Source organism: Somniosus microcephalus, chromosome 7 (assembly GCF_052327205.1).
Source record: "Somniosus microcephalus isolate GS21.2 chromosome 7, FLI_Smic_1.0, whole genome shotgun sequence".
In the NCBI taxonomy this organism is placed as follows: Eukaryota; Metazoa; Chordata; class Chondrichthyes; order Squaliformes; family Somniosidae; genus Somniosus; species Somniosus microcephalus.
Window position 1 is genome coordinate 121,657,494 of NC_140993.1, and position 18,140 is coordinate 121,675,633.

Below are 18,140 nucleotides of genomic sequence, written 5' to 3' on the forward strand. Positions count from 1 at the left end.
CGCTCACAGGCTCCAGGACTCCATTCTCGACTAAGGCCTCCAAGTTAGCCTCAACTTTTGGCCTAATTGCATAGGTACAGGTTGGGCTTTGTGAAACTTCGGCTTGCTGTCAGGTTTAATGTCCAGTCTCATGCTGATCTTTTCATGCTCCCAAGTTCCCCATTGAAGAGTTCTGCATGTTTGTTTAAAACTGCAGTCAGACCTGACTCCCCTTTTGACATCATGCGGACTGCAGGCCAGTCCAGCATGATTTTCTCTAGCCATGCACATCCCAGTAGAGATGGGTAATTTCCCTTTACCACATATAGTGGCAGTTTCGCAGTCTGTCCATTCAATTTAACTGTCACCTCAATGGCGCCTCTCCTGGCCACAGGTTCGCCGGTATATGTCTTTAGCACAATGTTTGTTGACTGAAGGGTAAGATGCTTTAGCATTTTGTTGTAGACAGTGTCTGAAACAAGGGACATAGCCGTGCCTGTGTCCACCTCCATCCGCACTGATTGTCCCTCCACCAGTGACGACACCCAGTAGCCATTTGGACCACCTGCAACCATCAGTATGTGCACCTCTTCCTCCTCAGAGGTGTCACTCCCCTCTGTTTTGCTTGTTCCATCATACTGCACTGAATGAACACTCTTTTTCTTCTCTTGTCCAAATACAGACATTTTGCTTTCATGCTTCCCAGCTTTCTCTGTTCTTTTTTTACCTCTACAGGCACGTTCAATGTGACCTTCTTTGCCACAATTTCGGCATTCCAGTTCCGTACACCAGGAGTCATTAGCATGATGGTCCGTTTTCCCACAACGGCAAGATGTGCCGTTCCGCGCACTTTTAGGCTCAGACGACACCTTGTGAACTCTCCTTGTTGAACTCAACTGGTGAGCCTCCTTTTCCGCCATCCCCATGGAGACACTAACTTCAATGGCCTTTTCAAGAGTAAGGTTGTCCTCAGTAAGAAGGCGCTTCTGTGTGGCTGCACTTAGCAGACCACACACAAGTCTGTCTCTAATGGTGTCATTCAGCACCTCCTTGAACTCGCAGTGTTCTGACAACCTTTTTAAAGCAGCAATAAACATCGTCACTGATTCCCCCTCTTGATTCCGTTTGTGAAATCTAAATCTCTCAACAATAACCAGAGGTTTTGGTGAAAAATGTGCTCCAAGAATTTCCACCAGTTGTTTATATGTTTTAGTTCCTGGCTTATCTGGCTGTACAAGGCTGCGAAGTAAATTGAATGTCTTTGCCCCCATTATACTCAAAAAGGTAGGCACGACCTTTTCGTTTGCCACCGCATTCGCCAAAACAAAATCGTCAAAACGTTCCGTATAAGCGCTCCATTGCGCCACATTTTCATTAAAATCACCAATATTTCCTAATATAGTAGCCATCTCACATTTCAAATTTTATTTTCTGTTTACTCACTGCACCCATACCATTAATGTGATGCTGCAATCTCTGTTCCGAGTGTTTTGTAGTCGAAAACAAGAAAGTTCCCACAACGCAGATTCATCCAATCCTCGTCGCCACTTTGTTGTGTCTGTACCTTTCTACCTAGACACAATTTAGGACTCAGAACTCAGAGATTCAAACATGAAGTGCTTTATTTAAAAAAAAGGTTCTGGAGAGACCGAACAAAGAGAGCTAAAACTTAACCAAGAGAACAGCCCCAACCATTTATCTGCTGTGACAGCGCCACCGCAGGTGGGAGGAGAACACCCAATACATAACATTTATTTCATCTAATATTTCACACTCCTCCCCCCGATAGCAATGTCTGCTTCATCCCTCTCCTTTGTGAAAACAGATGCAAATTATTCATTAAGAAGCCTACCGACATCTCCCGCCTCCACACACAAATTGCCCTCATGATCTCTAATAGGCCCTACCCTTTCTTTAGTTATCCTCTTACTCTTAATATATTTATAAAACATCTTTGGGTTTTCCTTGATTTTACTTGCCAAGAATTTTTCTTGCTCTCTCTTTGCTTTCCTAATATACTTTTTAATTGCACCCCTGCACTTTCTGTACTCCTCTAAAGATCCTGGAGTATTTAGCCCTTGGTATCTGTCATACGCCTCCCTTTTTTTCTTTATCCTATCCTGTATGTCCGTAGACATCCAGTGGGCTCTAGATTTGTTCGTCCCACCTTTTTCTTTAAGGGCACATATTTGGTCTGAACCCTCCGGATCTCCTCCTTGAATGCCTCGCACTGCTCTGACACTGATTTACCTTCAAGTAGCTGTTTCCAGACCATTATAGCTAAATCACCTCTGAGCTTAGCAAAATTTGCTTTTCCCCAATTTAGAATTTTTAATCCTGGTCTATCCCTGTCCTTGATCTTGTACACCATTTGTAGTCTGTAGCTTGCACAATTTAGCATTATATCAGTAAAAGACCTAGAGAACATTGAATAGTGATGAGGCACATGCACCTATAGCAAATAACACAAGGGCATTCTACAGCAAAAGTGCAGGGGAGGTGTAAACACAATACAACTTATTTGCTTGACAGGGTAGATGCTGGGAGTATGCTTCTCCTGACTGGAGAGTCTAGAACTAAGGGTCACAGCCTCAGAATAAGGGGTCGACCATTTAGGACTGAGATGAAGAGAAATTTCTTCACTCAAAGAATTGCGAATCTTTGGAATTCTCTACCCCAGAGGGGTGTGGATGCTCAGTCATGGAGTATATTCAAGACAGAGACAGATAGGTTTTTGGGCACTAAGGGAATCAAGGGATATGGGGATAGTGCGGGAAGGTGGAGTTGAGGCAGAAGATCAGCTATGATCCTATTGAATGGCAGAGCAGGCTCGAGAGGCTGAATGGCCTACTCCTGCTCCTATTTCTTATGTTCTTATGTTCTATTTACAATAAAGACAACTGGCAGGGGGTGGGGGGGGTGGGGGCAGAGGGGAATTGTCTTGAGTGGTAGCACAAAACAGGTGATTGCGAAATTGGCAGCACATTTTTGAAATTATTGGAAAAGAAAATTGTGCAGAGTGTAAAACAATATCATCTGTTTTGCATTACTACCCAAGGTGAATTTAAGCCCCATTGATTTTAAGACAATCGCCCGTTTTCAATGTTGATTAAAAAAAAGTCAGTGCCAGTATAAAATGGGAAGTGTAGGAAAATATACCCCAATATTTCTTTTTAACAGTTCACAAAAGGTCTGAAAATATTTTTTATAAATCTTAAAACTTAACTAATAATTATTGTACTTAAACTAGGGCAGCTTTACTTATTGTTGAATGAGCAGTATACTGTAACTGGGATTTGCAAACAATAGAATCACTAATCCTCTGCACGAACAGAGAACAAATGTGAAAAATACTAACCTACCTAGAAGAAATAAAAAGAATATAGAAAACAACCCGCCTAAAAAAGTGAAAATAGGAGATGATGTTGCCAGGGCCAATCGCTATTTTTGATTTTAGCTGTTTGTCTTATCCTGCCGCAGCTTGCCTCTGTTTCAAAGACCTTATGCAGAGACAAGGTACAGTGGGCTCCCTGTTGTGCCTGTACATATACCTTATACTGGAACAGTATGGAGAATAGTGGCACTGGCAGAATTGATGGTGCAACACCCTAACTGTGAGCATGTTTTATAAAAAGAATAGAAAAAAAGGCCTGCTTCAGATTTGACAGTATTGATTGTATACATGTTACACAATAAAAATTACAACCAAATTGCTTTTTAAACTACTTACATGATTACCTTAATATTCACAGAACATGTTGAGAGCCAACATTGTTTATTTTCTCTTGAGTTGCACTATGTTATTCAGTTACTTATATTATCTGCACGTATAATTTATACTGTAACTGAACCAATAAGAGTACTAGATGTTCTCATTGCAAGCAGTTGTGAGATCTCTAAGAGCAAATATGTGCTTGATTTGATCCATATTGGAATGCAATAAGAAATCAGAAGTAGTGAATCTCCCCTGGTTTCAATCCATTACCTGTATCTGGAGATTAAATTATTGCATTCCTGATGCTTGTTATTATCTGGAATACATTTTAATCTTATGTGAGAACTTTATGTAGTTTTGGGTCTGTTTATGTGCTAACAGCAGCTGCCAATGTGGATGACAAATACCAGTGTACTGCATGTGATGATATTGATACAAGAGTATTAATAATTATAGCATCATTACTGAAGATTTACTAAGAAAGCATTTGCATTTGATTATTGTGAAATAATGCAGTCAGTATACATTAAAAAGGACTAATGGATTTTTAGTGTCCATTTAAATAGTCAATGTTAACATGAAGACTAAAACAGAAACATCTGGGGCTAGAAATTTGCCTCCTTTGCACCACCCGTTAGCGCCTCCAGGGGGGGGGACGATAATGGGGCGCTACCGGCTTTGCGACCGGGCGCGGCGAGAGTACCGACACCCACAAAATTCCCGTTGAGGTTTGCGGCGACGGTAACCCCTAGCGTCACGATCTCCTGCACCCGGAGATCATGACGTCATCGTGCTGCGCATCGCTCCGGTAGCACCCCATACCCGAAATACGGTTCCACCCCCTGCAGCATCGCCGGGTGACAACACGAACAGCTGCAGGAGGCGTTGTCAGAGAGGCCGGCCACTTTGGGAGCAGTATTTAAAGGCGATGATGGTTGCGTGGAAAAAACACATTTTTTTAATGCCTTACGTCCATTTTTCAGCATTTTCTTCGGCCGCGATCAATCAGCCCTGCACTCTGCTAGAGTGCTTGGGACTGATCGTGTCGGTTCGCGGCTGCCGTCGGCGATGAAGAGCATCATTTCAATGCAGAGCCTGCAGCAATGGCCCTTCCCTTTAAGGGAGGGAAGGAGCCTCCGTTCCTGGCAGCGCTGCCCTTAACATTGGGTAGCGCTGCACCACTACCGCTGCTTGGAGTGCTACAACTGAATTTCGCGGGAGCCTATCATCATTAGCGCCTGGTGCTAATTTTCAGCTTTTGAAGTTTTAGCGCTCTAAACAGGGCTATAATGAATTTCTCCCCCAAACTCTAATTTTGTCAAAAGAATCCCAGCACATTCTCTCTTAGGCAAAACATTTCTCTTACCCTGTGCACGGAATGGTTCTCTCTTTTGTTGAATAATTTCATTAGTACTTACTAGAATGTGAACATATGGATCCTTTTTCAGCGATCTTTTCCAGGAACTCACCATGTGGCTGTTACCCAGGTGTGAGCCTTGTGGTTAGTGCCAGCAGGCTATTTAATTGCAAGAGCATCACAGCCAAGTTCAGTTGTGTCCCCCCACCCAAAGTCCACACATGTGCATATTCAGCAAGGTCTGTTGGATAGTGAGGAGGAGTGGCAAACCTCTCTGATTTCCTCCTTCCTAATCAAGAGGTGCTGAGGTCAATTGCAGCACTTATACTGGCACCTGAGCTGAGATCGGATAATTCAGCACAAACCAGGGATCGAAACTGGAACCTTCCTAGTCTGTATGGCTTAGTTAGATAAACTTGCTGAGTGAACTAACATTTCTGCTCTTCTAATGATATAAGCATTATCAGTAGAAGTTCAGCACCACCCCTTTGTAATATTGGCCCAGAAATTCAGGTCGGGGGCTTCCCGCGGGTGCAAGCCCCTGACCTGCACTTACCTTGCGCGCCGGCCGCTGAGCTGTGGGCCCCCGTGGAATTGCGATCCTGGGCCTCCTCCAACTGCCGGCGCGCAGTGCTTGCATATCCCAAGGGCGCAGTTAGTTCGATGCGTCCCCTGGGATCACATGGGCCATGGAGAGCCAATGGTAGCAGGGAATGCTTCATTCATAAGTTTGACAGGATCTGTCAAACTTATAAATACTATAAGCCCCAAAACATCACTAAATCTTCAAATAAATTTTTTTTAAATCACATTTTTAAAATAAACTATAAATTACATGAAATAACTATTTTAAACGATAATTTAAATTTTTGAAAAAAATAACTTTATTTTCTAACGGGGCTAAAAATAAACTTACCTTTCTTTAAAGTATTTAAAAATAATAAAACTGTGGAAAAAATGTTTCAATTTTAATTAATTCACCACTTACCTTGTAAAAAGCAGTCCTTGCGACTGCTTTTTACATGTCTAACGTCTGAAGACTTACCCTCTCGGGAAAACCTGCAAAAAAAACGTAAGTTCAATGCGCATGCTCAGCCTCTCCCGCGCACGCGTTCGACCTCTGAACCCCTTCTTTCAGGGGAATGGAAGTGCCGGTTTCCCGCGCCTGCACAGTGCATGCAGGAAACCAGCAGTTCCATTGGGCTTGCGGATGGATACCCCGTGCGTACTCACCCGTGGAGACCCGAATTTCTGGGCCAATAAGTGGTTTGAGATCCATGGTATCAGCACTTTTCTGAACTGGGTTTCACTCTGTTAAGTCATCATAAGCCCTCATAACCAATCCAAGATTGTGATAGAAATAATATATATCTCAGAGATTAATTCCTTGAGAGATGAAGATCAGAGAATATGATGATTGACCTTTAATCTTTTACCAAAATAATCTCACAATTTGAACTCAAAACACATTGAAACAAATGTCACATTCAATTAGTTTGCTCCTGTTTGTTTAATCTAAGCTGTTCCATTACTTTTTTGAGAATAAAGACCTATGAGGTTAATAATAATTAGCAAATGCTGTTACAGGAAACTCTCTTTTTACCGGCACCTAAATATCTGGAAATCTCTCTTAACCGGCAAAATTCAGGAGTAGGTTCAGGTAAATTTTACTATATATTAGTGGCCGTGTAACCGGGGTTCCTGGATCTGTGGCCGTGCTACAGGGACTCCTGGATCTGTGGCCGTGTAACCGGGACTCTGCACAAGTGCTGTGTAACTGGGGCTCCTGCACCTGTGGCCGTGTACAGGGCTCTCATACCTTGGTAAGTATACCTCTCTGTAATCCAGACTTTTTGATCAACCGGCACCACGCTGGTCCCGTCGGTGCCGGATAAAAAAGTGTTTCCTGTAATTATTGAACAAAAAATCTTGCAAGGTGATGAAGAATTTTGTACAAACATTGCTGCTGCGCAATTATTAACTGTAATTATTTTGATGACTGTATGTCAAAGGCCCAGAAATTCCTCAGAGCTTCTCCTGTTGGGCCCTGTAATTTCACTGGAAGTGTGGTGAAACCCCATTTATATCCGTAAATGAGCAAGGAGTGAGATTTTAACTGCTTCGGGATTTCCAGCGAGAAACCTCTGGTTTCAGTTAGTTTCCTGCCCACATGCGGAAGTATGAGGCCATGATGATTTGAAAAACTGATGATCAAATTACTAGGCAGGCAAAATATGCTACTTATTCTGGTCCACTACCAAATTACCCCCTTCAGCTTCAACAGATAAGATCAAAAGAGTTGGCAACAGAGCATAAAGGGCTCTGACTGTTATTCATACATACAGTAATAGTTTTCCATTTAGAAAGGTTTTTATACTATCTACCAACATGCTGCAAACACACATTTATACTGATGTCAGAGAGGAGCTTTCCAAAGTGAATGCACATTGTCTGACATTTCCAATGAAAGCTTTGTGCCAGTGAACTTTCCCTACGCTATTCAACATATGGGAGCCAAATTATCAACTACAGGTCCCAGGCAGTTCCAAGTGTTTTAGAACTGGTGCTAATCCTGACTGAAAAATCAAGTAAAATAGCACTCAATTCTCTGGTGTAAACTAATTTGAATAATTATTCACAGCAAACACTGATGGGTCGAGGGAAGTCAATAGTGGTGGGAGAGGAAACCTGGATGCAAGTGAAATTTAAAGGGTGGGGATAATTAAAGGGAAGTGTGACAATAAGAAAACAAACATTGAGAAAGTTTTTGAAGAGTCTTAAAAGGCATTTTAACCCATCAGCTGTAAGGCCGGGGGATTTAGAAGAGAATGAAGCGAACAGGGAATCCTTCGTGCAGGCATAAATCTGTAGACAAGCGACAGAGCAACACAGCAGCTAGCCCTTGTGGAATGGTTTCTGAAATGGAGGTGGTGCTGCATCAGGTAGTTGGAGAAGGATTACCCTCTGCACCATCCCCATAGGTTATCATTGCAGCACACCTGAAAGGGGGAGCAGGCACGTTTCAGGGCACAGCTGACTGTTACTGGCCCCTGCATGTGCCTGCAATGTAGCTGCAGATGCTATAGCACCACTGACATAAGGAGCAAATTTCCACTGTGCTGCTCCTTGGAACATACTGGGGGCACATATCACAACATCACACACGCCCAGCCTGTGACTTTAATAGATGGAAGACGTAACCTGGAAGTACACAATTTTGTGGTTTGGATTCGGCGCACACCAAAGAATAATGCAGTCGAATTATTAAAGGCCCTCCCACCTGGACAAGAGGTTCCAACACCTGCTTCAAGCCTGACCGTAAGTTGATACAGGGCCGAAATTAGGCAGAGATCTGGCAGAAAAGATTGCCACCTAATTTTGCGATCCCGTGCACTCTATCTTCACCCAAAAACAACTACGGATGGTGTTAGATCCGTGTGTTAATGGAGACACGGAATGCAGGAGTTGATTTAACAAGTGTTTACTGAACAAAGTCTGGAGGTGAACTAACAACACAAGACGCTACACAAGCTTATTTACCCGAGTGGACACTACTGGTACTACAGTATACAGGGGCTTCAAAAACATAGTTCCTCTTAAAGGTACATACACTACAATTCCTCCCCTTTTAGATAAATAGTACATAACATTTTAAGTAATCATTAAATAACATTTTTACAAGAACAATAATATACACATTTGCTGAAGTTAATCAATTACAAATTCAGTCTCTCTGGAGGCTTCCTGACTCAGTCCGGATAACGCCTCGGTGGTGTAGTAGGTTCTTTTGGCAAGGTCGATTCGGCTTCAATGCTAGTGTCGGGTTCATCTGGTTCCAGTATCACCGGATCGGAGGTAGATACTATGGGTATCTCTGCTTCATCACTAGGCGTATAGAGTTGTGGTGTAGGTTGTACTTTTTCGGATGACTCTATGATCTGGTCAGCATGGCGCCTTATTATGCTTTCTCCAATGTCCACGGAATACATCAGCGGTCCTAGTCGTGTGCAAATAGTTCCAGGCTGCCATTTCTCGGTACGGTAGTCCCGGGCCAAAACTGGTTGACCTATCTGGAAGGTTCTAGTTGGCCTTTCATTCATGCTTTGAAATTGCCGGTTCTCTACGTCCCTTCTGACGTTTGGCTTGACCAAATCCAGCCGGCATCTTAGTCTTCTATTGAAGAACATCATGGCAGGGGTTTGGTTTGTAACCACATGTGTTGCATTCCTGTACGCAAACAAGAAGTTATCTACCTTATGTTGTAGATTTATGTCTTCATTACCCATGGCCTTATGGCCTTCTTGAAGGTCTGGACAAACCTTTCAGCCAATCCATTGGTGGCGGGATGGTATGGGGCGGACGTGTAGTGCTTAACCCCATTGTTTTTTAAGAACTTCCTGAATTCTTCGGATACAAATTGCGGTCCATTGTCAGAACAGATCTGTTCAGGCAGCCCATTCCTGGCGAATATGGTCCTTAATACTGTAATGGTTTTTTCCGTGGTGGTGGAGGACATCTTTATTACCTCCGGCCACTTGGAGTGTGCATCCACCATGATTAAGAACATTGAGTCCATAAATGGACCAGCAAAGTCGATATGTACCCTTTGCCATGGAGATGAGGGCCACTCCCATGGATGTAGAGGGGCTTGTGGTGGGGCGTTTTGGACCTTCTGGCATCCTAGACAGCTCTTGGTCATTTCTTCGATGTCTCCATCGATACCTGGCCACCACACAAACGCTCTGGCTAAGTTCTTCATTTTCACTCCACCCAGATGCCCCTCGTGAAGCTCCTTTAGCACTTTATCCTTGAGTTTGGGTGGAATCACCACTCTGGATCCACACATCAAGGTTCCTCGGCACACTGACAGCTGTTCTCTTCTTTGCGAGAATGCTGGCAACAGTGGTTCGGCATGTGCTGGCCATCCCTTCACCATTAAATCGTAGACTCGTGAGAGAGTCGGGTCATTTCGCGTTTCCATTTCAATGGTAGAATTTGTCACCGGTAGACATTCCACTATGGTCGAGTGGAATATCTCCACTGGGTCCACTGTAGGCGCCTCTTCCACCATTGGCAACGGTAGGCGCGATAACCCGTCAGCATTCCCATGCTGTTTTGTTCCTTTGTACTCTATGTCATATTGGTGTGCCCCTAGGAAAAGGGACCACCTCTGTAGCCTTTGCGCTGTCATAATGGGAACACCCTTTTTAGGGTTGAATATGGAGACGAGGGGTTGATGGTCAGTCAACAAGGTAAACTTTTGTCCGTGTAGGTAATGGTTGAATTTCTTCACCCCCCACACCAGGCTGAGTGCCTCCCTGTCAATCTGGGCATAGTTACGCTCAGCTGAGTTCAATGAGCGTGACGCAAAAGCTATCGGCCGCTCCGAGCCATCAGGGAATCTATGCGATAATACCGCTCCCATGCCGTAAGGGGATGCATCACACGCCAGTCTGATTGGCAGTGATAGGTTGTAATGAGCCAACACTTCCCTGGACATGATCAAGCCTTTGTATTTATGGAAGGCACATTTACAGTCTTCGCTCCATTTCCAAACTACTCCCGTTTGTAGCAGTGCGTTAAGCGGGTGCAGAACCGTCGACAAGTTTGGTAAAAATTTATGATAGTAATTTACTAATCCCAGGAACGACCTTAATTGTGAGACATTTTCAGGCGCTGGGGCCTTTACGACCGCTTCAATTTTTTCAGGTGACTTATGCAACCCTCCTTCGTTAATGACATGGCCACAATATGATATTTGTTTCTGGAAAAATTTGCATTTGGGGCAATTTGCTCGTAGGCCCCGTTCTCTCAGCCTCATGAGCACCTGCTCCAAGTTGGCACGGTGCTCGTTGTCATTTTCTCCTGTTACAAGGATGTCGTCTAGGTAGCATTGAGTCCCCGGAATCCCTTGCAGAACTTGCTCCATAGCTCTTTGCCAGATAGCTGGAGCTGATGCTACTCCAAAAACCAGTCGATTGTACTGGTACAGGCCTTTGTGTGTGTTTATCGTGAGATACTTTTTAGAGGCCTCCTCAACCTCCATCTGCAGATATGCCTGTGCCAAGTCAATTTTGGTGAAACGTTTCCCTCCGGATAGTGAGGCGAAAATATCTTCTATCCTCGGAAGAGGATACTGTACTGTGTGAAGAACCGGGTTTACAGTCACCTTGAAGTCCCCACAGATGCGAACTTTTCTCTTCTTCAGATTTATCATTATTCAACGTTTTCTTCATGACCGGGACGATGGGTGTTGCCCACTCGCTCCAATCTACCTTGGATAACAAGCCTGCTTTTTCCAAATTCTCCAGCTCTGCCTCGACAGCTGGATGAATTGCGTATGGCCTTAAAAAACTTGGGAATTGCCGCATCTTCCACTTTTATTGAGGCAGTGGTGCCTTTCAGGGTTCCTAGTTCCTGTTGAAACACTTCTTTGGCGTTAGCCAAGATTTCTTTTAATCGTCCAGGTATGACGTCATCATCATTTATTTTCTTACTGGTCACCGTCAGTGCCTGAATGGAGTGCCAGTCTAAACGTATCTTTCTGATCCATTTACGTCCCAACAACGGTGGACCACCATCTTGCAGAACGTATAAATACAACTTCTGTATTTCCTTGCCGTTGTATACAACAGGCACCCTTATTTTCCCTCTGGGGTATACTTTCTGCCCCGTATATGTCTTCAAGACAATGGATGTGTCTTTCAAAGGTATATGCGGAAATAGCCGCTCGTAATCCCGTCGACTCATGACGGTCAGAGCTGATCCTGTATCTAGCTCCATTTTGACTGGGGACCCCGCTATCGTGAGGGTAACCCAAATGGTCTGGTAATCTTCTTTGGCAATTACATTATGTAATTTGAGACAGCTTAGTCTCTTGTTTCCGGAGTTGCTATCGCTCTTCTGGTCTTCGGAGCTACTGTCCGTCATCATTTGTACCTTTCTGTACTTTTCCTTATTGACCTTTTTACTGTCAGTGGATTTCTTTCCAGATCTGCATACACGTGCAATGTGTCCCATCTTTCCGCATTGCCTGCATGCTTTGTCCTTGAACCAGCAGTCCTTCTGGTCATGGGTGGATCTGCCGCAGCGATAACATCTCTCGAAACCCCATGTCATTTCATGGGTGCCGAAGTCCTGTGGCTTTTGCTGTATCTCTGCAGCTCCTCTTGCTGCTGCTTTGTATGATACAGCCACACTGAAAGCCTTGTCCAGTGTCAAATCTTTCTCAGAAAGTAGTCTTTTCTGTGTTCCTTCGCTTAGGAGACCACAGACGAATTTGTCTCGTAGACAATCTGCCAGTCCTGCCCCAAATTGGCAGTGCTTTGACAGCTTTCGTAATTTGGTGAGGTAATCAGCGTTACTTTCATTCTTGTGCTGATTCCTCCTGAAGAATTTGAATCGTTCCGCTATCAGCAGCGGTGTTGGGTTTAAGTGCTCCTGTAAGGTATCAACAATCTCCTTAAAATTCTTGTCCATCGGTTTGGCTGGAGTGATCAAGTTTTGTAACAGCCCATATGTCCTTGCGCCCATCAGATTTAGAAGTACCGATGCCTTTTTATCATCCGCTACTTCATTCGCCTTGCAATATACCTCCACTCTTTCCACATATGTGGTCCAATCTTCTATATCACTATCGAAAGCAGTAATATTGCCAGTCTTCGGCATCTTGAAAATCTAAAATGGCGCTTCCCGCGCTTTTCTTTCTTCCCCGCCGAGTTAAGATGGCGCCTCCCGCGCTTTCCCGCTGCTGCTGCCAATGCTGTTGCTGGCGATTAATTTTTGCTGGCGATTTATGGTCTTTGCGCCTCCCCAATCGCTGCTGCCAATGCTGTTCTCCGCGGTTCCCGTTGCGACCTGCAGCTTTTCGCGGTATTTCTATTTGTTTTATATATCGCTTCAATAGTTTCTCCGTTACTTGGAGAACCGTTCCCGTCGTGAAGCGGACCCTCTGGGACTTTCCCCTACCTCTGCTCGGTCCAAACGCCGACCTGCTTTGCAGCACTGGCTGCGCCCTGAGTGCTCCACCCTCTCTCTCTCTTTGCTTCTGCTTCCCGACTCGCTGCCCGGCCCCGTTACAGAGCCACCCGATCGAGCTCTAGCCCGCCACAGCCCAGGAAGGATCAGTGCACTACCTGCCACTAGCCCGTTTAGCTGGGAAACCACAGACTGGAGACCAAGCCTGGCCCTCGTTTTCGAGTTTCTTCAAGTTATTATTTTTTTTTCCTTGCTTCTGGCTTCGACCTTCGTCTGAGGAATCGATCCCCTTGAGGTGCTGCCGAATTGCAGGTAAGTTCGTTTCTAACTCATTGCCACTGTTAGATCCATGTGTTAATGGAGACACGGAATGCAGGAGTTGATTTAACAAGTGTTTACTGAACAAAGTCTGGAGGTGAACTAACAACACAAGATGCTACACAGGCTTATATACCCGAGTGGTCACTACTGGTACTACAGTATACAGGGGCTTCAAAAACATAGTTCCTCTTAGAGGTACATACACTACAGATGGGACGGTTCTTAACACTTCATCGTCACTGGGTCAAAATCCTAGAACTCTCTACCTAACAGCATTGTGGCAGTATGTTCACCACACGGACTGCAGCAGTTCAAGAAGGCAGCTCACCACCACCTTCTCAAGGGCAATTAAGGATGGGCATTAAATGCAGGCCTTGCCAACAACACCCACAATCCGTGAATGACTTAAAAGAAACACTGAAATAAGCCCCTTGACATCTCATTCACTTCCCATTACCATTTAATGTCACTGGTTTTAACTAAAATGTACAATGGTAATTATAACCAATCACCCATGTAAATACACCTGCACTATCACACGTTATTGAAAAGTCACTGATATTTCCTATTTGTAATGTTCTCCTCCAATTGTATTTCTTCAGGGTGGAGCTGAACACAATATTCCAGTCATTATATCGAAAATCTCAAAAGAACAAAGAGGTATGACATTTTTGTCTTATTAATTTTCTATTGTTTTAACCTTTAGTTGTCAATATGAAGTAGCTTGACATTAGATTTTTTTTCTCCTGTATTATTTGCAAAGCTGACCTATCCGGCTTGCTGTTTATCGGAGATGCTATCCTTCAGGTGTGTACGCTGTAATGTTTTCTTAATTGAGTAATTACTGCTGACCACAGATAACTGCAGTGAATTTAGATTTGTCAGCAAATATTTTTTTCTTCCTTTCCTGCTTTCCCTGCACCATTAGATAAATGGAATAAATGTTAGGAACTGCAAACATGAAGAAGTGGTGAGTACAAGATGAATTTCTGATTCTTGTCCCTCTTTTTGCTGTAAAAAGAACACATTAGAGTGTAGCTCACCCAGAAATACATATACATTTTGAAACCTGCGTAAAAATGTCATCCTTTCAGAAAATAAGTACTTGAGAAGTGAATAGATTTAACCCTTTCACATGCCAGGAGTATTGTTCATACCAAGAGGCAAAAATACCAACGTGATCACTACACACAACCAAATTCAATTTGCCAATGTAAAAACAATAACAAATATAAGGAGAAATATTCCACTTAATTTTAATAGATGAAAAATCACAAACAATTTCCTGATATACATTCTCAGTGTGCACCAGGAGTGCTAATGTGGAAAATCGATCCTATATTTTTTTAAATCACTGTTGTGTTTGCATCAGATATATGCCTCAGGCAGTGTGCCAAGTAAACCATAGAAAATGTCATGCTTTCCAATCCCTATTTGAATATATGCATTTTAACTTTTAGGACTAGATAACTCCACATACTAGAGGAAGAAGGGGATCTCAGTGAACTTGGTGACTATGGGATATAAATTTCAGTCTGTGCAAAAATGTGCAAAATAATCATGGGCGAGGGGGATGTGAAAGCAGTTGAGGATCCATTTTACTAGATCCCAACTCAACAATTTCTAGTTGGTCCTACTGGTCAGATGCTCTTGCATGTTGTGATTTGGCAGATTCGTTCAAATCGCATAAAAATTAGGTTAAAAATAAAATCCCATTCTTTTCTGTGGGATCTCATTGTGCACATAGCCAGCCCATTAAATAATGGGTGTTAGGGTCAGAAAATTCAAATCTCGTCCAGAAAGTGACCATTTTGGTTGCTTGAACAAAAATTGCTTAAATTCCTGCCCCCTTCTGCTTTTGTTTTTGGAGGCGGAAGAGAGTGAAAGAAGTGATGTGAAGCAAGCACGTTTACACCAGAGGCAGACTGTCGCACTACCTGAAAATGTCTGAACAGAACTGCCTTCGCAAAGGAGGCAGTGATTTGCTGTCTGCTGCAATTTGACCTGTAGACAACCTCGAGTGCAAGCCCTACAACTGGTTCACCACATTCACTGCTTTGGTGGCTGGCTGGTTTGGCTGCTTTCTGACACATGAATGGGGGAGAGGATGGGTTGAATGTGCCGTCACCTTCAGTGGCGAGCCTCATCTATACCTACTCCAGCCACACTTCTTTTTGGGCACTCTCTCACCATATCCATTGATTTGCATGAGAGCAGATCCCTGTGCAATGGATGTCTCTGTCCAATCCCCCAACATGTTGAAACTAGACAAGGGAACCTGCTCTACATTTGTGCTCTAGGCCGCCATGCCAGCTCTGTGAGCATTGATGGGAGAAACTCCCATTGTGCAAAGGAAGGCTGTCACTGGAGCCTCAGCTGCAGATACCCGTGGAGTTGCCATGGTGCGCTGCAGTTATGATATTGGCCCAGAAATTCGGGTCCCCACGGGTGAGTACGCGTTGGGTACTCATGTGTAGGCCCAACGAAAGTGCCGGTTTTGTGCATGCACTGCGCATGCATGGGAAACCGGAACTTCCGTTCCCTTAAAGGAAGGGGTTCACAGGTCGAATGCGTGCACCGGAGAGGCAGGCGCGCTCGCCTGGAACTTCCGTTTTTTTTGCAGCTTTCTCCGGGAGGGCAAGTCTCCAGGAGTTACACTTTTAAAAAGCAGTCACCAGGCCTGGTTTTAACAAGGTAAGTGGTGAATTAAGTAAAATTAAAACAATTTTTCCACAGGTTTATTATTTTTAAATACTTTAAAGAAAGGTAAGTTTATTTTTAGCTGCTAGAAACTGTAATTAATTTTTTCAAAAATTTTAATTATTGTTTAAAATAGTTATTTTATGTAATTTATAGTTATTTTAAAAATGTGATTAAAAAAAAAATTATTTTGATATTTTAGTTGTTTTGGGGCTGATTTGTATTTATAGTTTTGACAGCTCTTCCTGTCAAATTTATGAATGGGCATTCCCTGCTACCATTGGCTCTCCATGGCCCACGTGATCCCAGGGGACGCTTTGAACTAACTGCGCCCCTGGGATACGCAAGCACTGCGTGCCGGCAGTTGGAGGAGGCCCAGGATCGGAATACCACGCGGGCCCACAGCACAACGGCCAGTGCGCTAGGTAAATGCAGGTCGGAGGCTTGCACCCGCGGGAAGCCTCCGACCCGAATTTCTGGGTCATTGATTGAGCTCAATTGCACAGATGTGACTTGTGGACTCCTCTGCAGATCATCTGCACAATATCAAATTACTCCAGAAGGCAATCATTCTCAGATACTCAGGCTACATGAATTCCGAAGCTTTGAGTTCGGCAAATGAGGAACATTGTGAGCTGACCAGCAGGAGTCTGTTCCTCCACTGCCACCACCGCATGCCTCACTTGTGCTCTGTGATTCACCTGGTGGTACCTCCTGACACTGAAGAATCCCCCCTAGGTCGATGTACCTCTGCTGGTGCTTGCTGAGATGGAGTGAGTGATGCAGTGTGCTGTGAGGTGCTAGTTTCTTCTATTTCTCTGGGAGGTACAGCTGCTAGTGGAAAGCGTTTAGAAAAAGAAGAGAAAATAATGTTAAAAGCTGGCTGCAAAACATCCATTCAAACGGTGCTTACATGACAATATACTGTGGCCTACATTTTTTTTAGTGGTCGAGTCATTGTCAGAAGTGCACCAGGACCAGACCTCCACCCACCATGGTGGCCCCACTGATGTTTCATTACTCCACTTCCTTGCACAAATACGGACAGCTCCCAGTGCTATGTTTGCTTTTTACTGGCAGCCTAAGGGAGTGGGGGAGTGATATCTAATGTTGTTGCAGCATTTCAAATGGCTGGAACAACAGGAAGGTCAAGGAAGCAATTTTGATTATTTTCAATCAGGAAAGCTAGAATGTCTGTGATTGATTCTTTGGGCCACAGAGCCTCCAGATTCACTGGCTGAACACTGGAGGTCCTATTGACTTTATTAAGTCAAAAGAGGACCCGTAGCTTTGGATCAGAGGGAAGGAGGCCCACAAAGACATGATCATACGTCAGTGGAAGGAGGTGGCTTTGGCAGTCAGTGCCATCTCCCACAACACTTGTATGGCTGCTCAATACCATGGCTTAGAAATTGGAGAAGGCCCGAGAACAGACTTGGGGATCGCGATGCGCGATCAATCCGCGCTCATTCTTTCTGGTGCAGGCAGCAAGCAAACTTTGCGCTGCTTGACAATTTACATGATTGCAGCATGCAGTCCAGTGCTAAATGTGCTGTTGAGTCGCAGCACACTCAGCGAGGGGCCCAAGTTCGTGCGAGACCAGCACCAATTAAAGCCAGCCTGCACCTCTTAAGGTGCAGTTTGACGAGAGTGGGTACTGGAAGTCATTGCTTCAGGAAGTTTCACCTGGGAGAAACACAGGAATGGCACAACATGACAGAGAGAGGGTTCCACGGTTCCAAGGTCCGCAGAACTGGGGGCCTTAGTACAGGAGATAAAAAGGAGGAGAGAGGTCCTGTATCTGCAGGGGACCAGGAAGCCCTCCAGACAGAACCTGCGAAGGCAGTGGGAGCAGATAGTGGTGGAAGTCAATGATAGCAGTGTTGCCCCGAGGACCTGGATACAGTGCTGAAAGAACTTTAATGACCTCACACGAGTGGTCAAGGTCAGTGAATTAATCTTCAAATGCCATATCCCAACAACGGCAACACTAGCCTCACACACTGCTCAATTCACCACCCCTCCCATTACTCACCTATCAACAATTTCTATCAATCGCAACTCATACCTCAAATTCATAAGCTCCACCTC

At 44.2% G+C, this 18,140-nt stretch overlaps 1 protein-coding gene across 1 annotated transcript in view; it reads left to right on the forward strand.

The window, feature by feature from the left end:
* sntg1 (syntrophin, gamma 1) overlaps window positions 1-18,140 on the forward strand; it is a gene marked incomplete at its 5' end in the record, with an annotated part of 174,103 nt that overhangs the window by 40,418 nt on the left and 115,545 nt on the right. The window contains 3 exons of the mRNA XM_085993955.1: window positions 13,952-14,009; window positions 14,113-14,156; window positions 14,278-14,319. Coding sequence (XP_085850081.1) covers window positions 13,952-14,009; window positions 14,113-14,156; window positions 14,278-14,319 — 144 coding nt within the window. The remainder of the gene's footprint in view (window positions 1-13,951; window positions 14,010-14,112; window positions 14,157-14,277; window positions 14,320-18,140) is intronic.